The 9116-nt window shown below is 60.9% G+C and overlaps 1 protein-coding gene across 4 annotated transcripts in view; it reads right to left on the bottom strand.

Moving 5' to 3' along the window:
• Positions 1 to 1383: 1383 nt before the first annotated feature.
• Positions 1384 to 9116, bottom strand: part of Elfn1 (extracellular leucine rich repeat and fibronectin type III domain containing 1) — a 53084-nt gene continuing 45351 nt past the window's right edge. For all 4 annotated transcript variants that reach the window (XM_013070588.3, XM_087196428.1, XM_004840359.3 and 1 more), the window contains one exon: positions 1384 to 4505. In XM_013070588.3, the coding sequence (XP_012926042.1) occupies positions 1713 to 4211 (2499 nt within the window). In that variant the 5' untranslated portion in view covers positions 4212 to 4505 and the 3' untranslated portion in view covers positions 1384 to 1712. The remainder of the gene's footprint in view (positions 4506 to 9116) is intronic.

Genomic DNA, 9116 nt, shown 5'->3' with positions numbered 1-9116 from the left:
CTACCCTGCTCACCCTGGTCAGCCTGGGGGCCTGAGCACTTTCTCTAACCCCATCAGAACCTGGAATTGACCCCATCCGCTGTGGTTCTGCTCTCAAGTTCCCTGGGTCCCTGGCTGCCCTCAGGACCCAGATCTGCTCCCAGCCTCGTCTCACTGGGTCTTTGGCAGATGCTCAGATTGGTAGTGGACTTCCCAGGATGTGAGGGGTGGTGGCACTCAGTGACTGACCAGGGCCCCTGGGAAGGTGAGAGAAAGGGACCCAGCCATGTAGGGAAGGGAGGTTGGCAGATGTGGCCCCCACGTCAGGCAGAAGAGCCAACCCCAAGGCCATGCAGGAGGAGGGAACAGAGTGAGACCCTGGACCCCCACCGGACCTCTGAGGGCTCCCTGGGCTGGGCACAGAGCCCCTCACTGCAAGCAGGATGAAGGGTGACCATGAGCAATCCATCTGCTCCTACATGGCCCCCACCAGCCACTGCTCAGAGCATAGGTGGCACAGGGAGGAGGCAGGGCTGAGGGTAACAGTGTGGGGACAGTAGCAGCCAGGATGGAGGGCCGTAGGATAGGGTCCCCCTTGTGGTGGGGCTCTGGCCCCTGCAGGGTCCACACAGACACCCCTAGCTGTCTAAAGCTCACCCGCCTGTGCACTGGAAGTACTGCCCAGGCAGACACACCCAGGGCTCAGGGCCTCCCCAATGCACCCTTACTGACTTTCTCCTACCCCATGGGTTCTTGCCTACTCCCTGCCATGGTCAGCTTCGGCAAGACCACCCCCAACATGGACATCAAAGAACCCCCAAATCTTTTCCCCAAAGCCCACAGTGAAGACACAGGACAAATTAGTGGGTTTTTTTCCTTTGCAGACTTATTTTTTTAGTAGACATAGTCTTTTTGTTTTTCTTTCTCATTTTACAGCAAACATTGCAAATATAGAAATTTTTTTCTGTACAACAGAACTACAGTGTACAACAGGGACTGGGCTGGGGAAATGCACAGTGCTTCCTATCCAGGGTCTCCCCAGCCATCCCGACCCGTCCACAGGCACAGCCCCCTCCCCAGTCCCACAGGCTTCAGGACTCTCCTGGAGGCCACTTGGCTGCCGGTATCTGCTCTGTCCTCAGCAGTGGACTCCAGAGGTGGCAACGAAGAGACAAACTGAACAGAGAATCCACGGAAAACCACAGACTGAGAGATTGCGTAAGGGGCCACGGAAGTCACACTGGCCATGCCCCGCAACAGATATTCTATGTTTTTTATAAGAATTTAACTTTTATTATTTTTTTAAAAAAGGAAGAAATTAAAGAGAAAGAGAGGAAGAGGAAGAAGTCAAAGAAGAATCAAAAGAGGAAAGATAATGAAAAAAATCCCCACCCCACCCCCACCCCTAAGACACAGTTTTCCGAAGTCCCTGGCATGCGCGCTTGCGCGCGCGCCCGCGTGTGTGTGTGTGTGTGTGTGTGTGTGTGTGTGTGTGTGTGTGTCTGTGTGCGCACGCGCACAGGCGAATCCGAGTGTGGGTTACATGAGCGTCGGGACATCTACCTGCGCTGTCTTCCCCTCCTGCTGTCCCCGCACCTGGCTCCTACCCTGTGGCGCACACACGTGTTTCACGGTGAGTCTCTGAGTTTCGGATAGCTGCGGTGGATCTTGTATCCTTTTTGGTCCAGTGGCATCACGAGTTTCGGGAAGGGCAGGGCGGCCTCCGTGAGGGCTCAGGACTTGTGCTGGGCGGACACGCCCTTCCAGTAGTCCAGGATGTCGTGCAGGTCCTCATCCTTGGCGAACTGGACCTTCTTGCGCAGGGCGTGGCCGGCCGCCATGAACTCCTCGTCGTCCTTGGGGCGCCGCCGGCTCAGTCTGAGGCGCTCCCAGATACTCTGCGAGGCCCTGCAGGGGTATTCGGGGCTGGACGCGTAGCTCAGGTTGTGGTATTGTGGCGACAGCTGGGAGTAGGCGAGGTCGCGGGGCCGAGGCCGGGTCAAAGGCTCCAGGATGGACGCCTTGCGGCCGCCCAGGCCCTCATGGGCCGGCGGTGGTGGGGCGGGCACAGGCGGCTCGGCGGCGGAGTGGGAGCCGGGGTAGGAGTGCCGGTGCTCGCCATACTGGCGGCTCTTCTCGGCCTCGGCCCGAAGCACAGCGGCTGCGGGTGTCACAGTGAGGATGGCCTCTGCTGCTGGTGAGCTCTTCTCAATGTACTTGGCTTCGGCAGCCGTGGCTTTGTGCATTCCAGGGGGATCCGTGCGGAAGGCCCGAGGGCTGCGTGTGGAGCCGCTGGATGAGCTGCTGGCCCTTGGGGGCCCAGTTGCTGCCTCCACGCTGTGATGCCGCTGCAGGCCGTGGCCGAAGGCATCCTTGTACACGGGTGACAGGAAGCCGTGCTTGGTGGCCAGTGGCTCAGACAGCAGCACCAGCTGGGGCTCAGCCGTGGACACAGCCCCAGACTTGGCACCCTGGAAGGAGGTGGACTCAGACTTGAGCGCATCGATGCAGTTGTTGATGATCTGGTTGACCTTGTCCACCTCTTTGGCGATGGTGGAGATCTCAGCCACCGAGCTTTGGGTCTCAGGGCCTTTCCGGCCCAGCTCGCAGTCCCTGCGTTCTGGTTCTCCCGTGCGCACCTCCATGTAGTTTCCCTTGCTGGCCTTGGGCGTCTCCCCGCTCTCCACTAGCTTGTACTGCTCTACCTCGCTGGTGGCGGCAGGCAGGTACGGGATGCGGGTCACAGCCTCGGGGCCCAGCAGCGGGCCCTGGGACAGCGGGGCCAGACCAGGTGCCTCCATCTCGGGTCCGTACTTGAGCTCGATAATGGTCTTCTTGAGGCTGCCAGCCGCAGCTGCTGAGGCCACCTTCTTGTGCTTCTCCTCCTGGCGCCTCCGCCTGCGCAGGCAGTAGTAGACAGCGCCCAGCACCAGCACCATGCCAAAGAGGCAGCCCAGGATGGTCATGATATAATGGGTGGCTGTGGAAGGGCTGGGCACAGGCCCCGGGGGGCTGGGTGGCTTGGGCAGGCAGATGGTGAGGCAGGTGTGGTTGTGGTGTGTGCCTGAGCTAGTGGACACCACACAGTAGGTGTAGTTGGTTAGCGTGTACAGGTTGGTGAGGCGGATCTCCTCCTGGGCCTGTGTCAGCCTGGACACGGTGGAGGACTTGCTGTTGTTGTAATGTTCCAGCGTGTACATGCGGTTGAACGGGCTGGGCAGCTGCACTGTGATGGTGGCCGAGTTCTGGGTCAGCTGCTTGACCTTGATGAGGGGACGAGCCTCAGCCTGGGTGGCCAGTGTGGGCAGGGCCACCAGTGGTGTGGTGCCGTCACCAGAGAAACACTCGTCATCGCCGCAGGGTACATCGGCTCGGCTCCCCAAGCTCGGCTCTGGTGGTGGTGGTGGTGGTGAGCGGCCTGGCTGTGAGCGGCCAGATACCAGACGAGGCCCGGCCACCTCTGCTGCATAGGAGTCCTCTGTACAGACAGACTGCAGTTTGCTGAGGATGCTGCGGTGGCCATGGCGGCCCTGGCCCAGGAGGAAGTAGCCAGAGTAGATGGGTGGAGACTCACACTGCATGCGGTCGTAGGTCTGCGTGGTGTTGGTGAAGGCAGCCAGCCAGCGCAGGAAGCCCAGCAGCTCGCAGGAGCAGTAGAAGGGGTTGCTGTACAGCTCACACACGGAGAGCTTGGTCAGGCCCGAGAAGGTGCCACTACTCAGCTGCTGGATGCGGTTCATGGACAGGTCGATGTTGACAATGCTGGGACACTCCCAGAAGGCGCTGGCCATGACCACTTCGATGAGGTTGGCCTGCAGGTAGAGGTACTCCAGCTTGCCCAGGCCACGCAGCATGCCCTCCGTGAGGTTGCGCAGCCGGTTGTAGCCCAGCTGCAGCACCTGCAGGTTGAACTGGCCCGAGAAGGCCCCATCCTCGATGTAGCCAATCTCGTTCTTGGTGAGGTTGAGGTACGTGAGGTTGCCGAAGCGGCTCAGCGAGGCATACTGCACGCTGCGGATGCGGTTCTCATTCAGCCGCAGGTCCACGATTGTGCTGTTGATCTGCTGCGGGATGGCCTCGTAGGGGGGCTGGTTCTGGCTGCAGATGGCCAGCCACACAAAGCCCTTGTCGCCCTCGATCAGCCAGCAGTCACCACGGGCCAGCCCGCCCGCATGCAGCAAGGCGGCCGCTGCCAAGCACACCCACAGCACACCCCACCCACGCCCAGCCATCAGGACCGCCCTGGTGGGTCACCCCGCTCAGCCTGCCTGGGGGGAGTGGTGGGGGGCTGGGTGGCAGCCCCAGAGGGACGGAGGGGCGGGATGGGATGCCACCTGCACGCTCAGGGGTGCGCTGTCCCAAATGGCATGGCTGAAGGGCACAAGTGCTGAGGGGGCGGTGCTCCCCTCACAGCCCACGGCCCCTTGTCTCCCACCCGAGTCCTGCAGCAGTCACGGCCTCCTTCCCCATAGGCCTGCAGGTCCTGTGGCAGCTCCTCTGGCACCGCTGCTCCAAAGTCGTCCCTGCTGCAAGACGAAAGAGAAGATGGTGGTCACAGGAGGCCACCTCCAGGGCCCACTGATTGAATGTCACCCAGTCCCAGCCGGGTGCATTCTGCAGCACAGAGGGGGCTGAGGAGAGGTTGGGATGGTCCCCCAAAGCCTCCTCGTCTCTGGCCTCAGTTTCCTCCTCTGCAAAGTGGATGTGATGCCATGTGCATGGCTGGGCTCCAAGGCCCAGTGTCCATGTGGACTCAGGTCTTCACGGCCCATTTGACATCAGCAGGGCCCTGGGAAGATGAGGACACTGAGGCCCAGAGAGGAAACAGAAGTCAGCCAATCGGGAGGGGCTGGCTCTGGCCTGGCCAGGGGTCTGGGTGATTGTGATAGCCACGGTGCCCTCTGCCCGGGGACTGAGGATGGCACTTCTGCCCCTAGGAGGGCTCGGCCTCAGAACCCTTGGCAGCCTGCATGGGGTGCCTGAGCCCAGGCTAGGTCCTCAGTCAGGCAGAGGGGGCTTCCCACGGACTTGGGACCCTGGGCTTGGCCTGACAGCTCTCCTGCCCTGCGGCCCCCAAGTGAACTCCACCCTGGGCCTCAAGCTTCCCAAATGAACCAGCCAGGTGGTCCCTGAGGCTGTCCACCACATCTCTGGTGCCCAGGGCGTGGAGCCGTCCCTACCCGACTTGGTGGATCCTGACAGCAAGGCCAGGAACAGACAGCAGCTGTGCCATGAGGTCGCCAACTCTGCTGTCAGGCCGGGGACCTGGGTCTCTCCCTGTACCCCCACTGGAGACTGGAAGAGGCAGGACAGAGCCTCCTCCCAGGCCCAGTGCAGGGAGGGAGCCCCCCGGGGGTGCACAGAGGGGCCTGCAGGTCCCCCCACCCTGTTTTCCCTCAGCGGGAGAAATAGGTGTGTGTTTGCTTGTTAATTTCTGGATTTACAGCCGCCCTCTGTCCCCGCTCTGTGGCCTGGCCGGCAGCCAGCCGAGTATATTTCACCGATATTGACGTCTGCAACTAGTCTGCACTGTGGCAGTTCAAATTAGGAGAAAAAAATATAATGATGCGAAATGGATTTTCCCTTCTTTGGAAACTTCATAAAGAACAATTTTGATCTGGCTCCTGGGAAGAGTCTGTTCTGATTTAAAGACAGGGGTGAAGTCAGAGAAAGTGGGGGCTCCCGAGAGGCCCCAGGGGACGTGGTGGTGGTGGGGGTGACCTGGAGGGGCCCGCTTGGGCCTCGATCCACAAATGGGCACTGCCAGAGGAGGCAGGAGAGCAGACACTGCCCAGCTTGTGACATGAAATTCTCTCCTCCGCCTGGGTGATGTTCATCTATGTCCTGCTACCGAGATGCAGATTGGGCACCTGCACCCAGCTCCTCCCAACCCAAGGGGCCCAGGAACCTGTGCTTTTATGTCTCAGGGCTTCCTGAGAGTTCAGGCCCAGGCAGAGGTCACCTGGAATGTGGGGCTGATGGCCTCCAGAAGGGGGTGCTGGGAACCACAGGCCCCTCTAGGAAACTTGGCGCCTCTGCAGGGCGATCGTAATCACCCTTAATCTCTTGCTCAAAATAACCCAAAGTCAAGTTAAGGAGGATTATAGGCCTGAGAGCCCTTATCAGAGGTACTGCGGCTTCTCCGCTGCACTCATAGCTCCAGGCTGGGTGGCACCTGTAGGTTTGCACGCTCGTGTGCCGGGGTGGGGGGGCGCTTGCCTGCGGGTGGGGTGGCACACACATGCACCTGCGCACATTGGGCACATGTGTGAATGTGCCCCTCCAGGTCCACTGGACACCACACCGGGGCTGGCCCTTCCTGCCCCGTCCTATGACACCCCCAGCTCCGGTGCTGGGAACAGTGGGAGGCTGGCCCTCGGCGGAGGAGCAGGGGCTTCCAGGTCCAAAGCCTCCCTGCTCCCCATGCGGGCCTCACCCGAGTCTCCCGGGGGAGGAGCCAGCTGGGTGCTGGACTGCAGTGGTCAGTAGCCCTCCAATGAAAATGACTCTGCTGTCACCTCTGTGGCCCCATGCTTCACACTTTATTGATGGCGAGACTGAGGCCCAGAGAGAAGGCTCTGCCAAGGCCACACTAACTCAGCTTTGCCTGTTCCTGGGGATGGGGCAGGGCAGAGGGTGGGCACCTCCCAGTCTGGGAGCTGTGAGGCAGAGACGGGGCCTATGGGAAGGCTGCCCAGGTAACAGGCCAAATCTCGGCACACAGCATCTCCCACCCCTCACCCTGTGCTAGGTTATTCACTCATCAAACCATGGCTGCCAGAGCAGAGCACTGAGCCAGCTAGCCTCAGGACAGATGCACAGAACCTGTGGGGCCAGGCTGTCCTTGTCCCTTCCCCACACTCCCTGGTGGCCTCATTCCATGTGATTGACTGCTGTCCGGTGCCTCCCACCTGATGTGCCCCTATGCCCCGACAGGGTGTGGGGCCCAAGGGTGGCTATAGGGGCTAGGACCCCCGCAGGGTGCCAGGCCAGTGAGTGTCACCTTCGCACAGACAGGGCGCTCCAGGAGACAAGTGAAGAGCCCTGTCCAACAATCCATGGGAGGTAGAAAGCTCCCTGTCACCAACAGGGTTCAAACCAGAGCTGCCTGTCCTGGGTGGAGGGGCCAAGCTGGCAGGTCCCCTCAGGCATGGGAACCAGCTGGCTGCTTAAACAAATCGCATGGGGCCGCACACATCTGCCTACGTGCGCTGTGTACCTGTGCCCACTCCAGAGGAGCCTGGGGCTGAGAGGGCTTTGACTGTCCTCAAACTCACACAACTGGGCGAGTAGGTGCGGCTGTCTCAGTGCCCCACAGACATGAGGACACTCGACACTAGTGTGGACCCTGAAGTGTGGGGCCAATGGGCCAGCTGGTCCACTCTCCTCGCCAACAGGCCTGGACATCCTGGCCCCTGGAGATGATTTCCAGGCACCTTAACCCTGACCCCATGGACTTGTGGTCCCTGGCGGGGGGAGCAGAGCTGGGAGGTGCCACACGATCTCAGGTGGTCAGGTGAGGCTTCCCCAGAAGGGCCTGGGGCGGGCTGAGGGGCTTGTGGGGAAGACAGGGAGGCACGAAGGCAGCTGTGCCGGAGAAGGCCCCTCCCCAGAGTGGGCTGTCCAGGGTGGGGAGGTGCTGGGCGATGCCAGGTGGACAGTGTGCTGCAGGCACTGCTGGGCCAGGATGACCGGGTCCTGAGGGCAGGAAAGGAGCCGACTGTGGCCCAGCCATCTCCCCCACTGCCTCTGCTCCTTCTCCTGGGTCTGATGGGTCCTCTGAAGGGTTGGTGACCACAGGGGAGGCACAGAGGCCAGGGGTCTGAGCCTGGGCAGTACCCTGGGCCTCCCCAATCCCTGCCCCCAGGCCACAGCATCCCTGCCTCCGTTTCCCAACCACAAATTGTTGAACCAGGTGCCTGTAGGGCCCCTTTCTGTGGTGAGGGTCTGAGGCTTCGTGTCTACCTGGCTGGAGCCCCAGAGAGGCCTCCTGACCACACACGCGGCCGCACACAGACTCACGTGCCCAGAAAGCACCACTGTCACCCTGAGGACGAGGGGACAGCTTGGTCACATCAGCCTGCAGCCTGTCGCCTCACCGCTAATGAAATACAGAAATATGGTGGTTCCGGGCTTTTAAACTTCTTGTGAGCAGATTTGCATAATGGTGGCTCTGGGCTGGGACAGGCGCCTCTGTCTAAAAATAATGTCCCTCTCCTTGATCATGCAGCTGGACAGCGGCCGGGGCTGGCCTGGGGATTTACTGATGGAGAGGGCCTCCTTCCACCTCCGGCTGGGACAAAGGCCAAGGGCCAGGTGCGGGGAGGCAGAGACAGTGGAAAGTTATAGATCGATAACTTTTTTCTGTTCCAATGTTTAGCCGATAGATCATGTTTACTGCTAATGTTTGCCTGCCTCTGCAGTGTGGCTGCACTTGATGTTGTTTCCCCCAGCTCTGCTGCATAGTCCACGGGCCAACAGGCAAGTCAGGGAGGGCAGGGACCCCAGCCCACAGGGCCTGACAACCCAGCCCCTCCCAGCCAAGAGCAAGTGGGGCTGGGCCACCCCACTGCATCAAGAATCACAAGACCATCCTAGGCCAGAACATGAATGTTGGCTTTGCCAAGCTCTCTTTGGCTGTGTGACCTTGGGCAGTCACTTACCCTGTCTGAACCCAGGTTTCCTCATCTGTCAAGTACAGATAATCAAGGCATCTCCCTCCCAGGTCACTGCAAGGATTGTTCCTTAAGGACTGCGGCATGTAGCCTGGCGCAAGGGGCCTCCCTTTGGAAGTGCCTCTCCAGCTCCCCCAGCTGCCTGCGCCCCCAGGGGTGGGGTGGGAGGAGCAGGCAAGGAGGGTGGAGGATGGGGTGGGTGGGCTAGAAGTCTGCCCTGCAACCTGCAAGGCGAGGCCCCGAGGGATGCCCCTGGCTCTGGGACCTCAATGCACTGGCTGGCTCGGGGGGGGCGGGGAGTCCAGGAGGCTGAGTCAGCAGGCTGGCTCCTTGAGACTTGGCCGAAGGTTCGGGGCTGTCTCTCTCGTCCTGGACCTCCGCCGGCCCTGACCTTCCAGAGGCTGAGCTGGGGAGGACACAGGGAACCACAGCCTGCACCACACCAGCCCTTTCAAGGGCTCA

Source organism: Heterocephalus glaber, unplaced genomic scaffold (genome assembly GCF_053883595.1).
Source record: "Heterocephalus glaber isolate CG9 unplaced genomic scaffold, H.glaber_assembly_v1.0 deba00001610, whole genome shotgun sequence".
In the NCBI taxonomy this organism is placed as follows: domain Eukaryota; kingdom Metazoa; phylum Chordata; class Mammalia; order Rodentia; family Bathyergidae; genus Heterocephalus; species Heterocephalus glaber.
The sequence above is the reverse complement of the archived record's forward strand: the minus strand, read 5'-3'. Positions and strand labels throughout refer to the sequence as shown.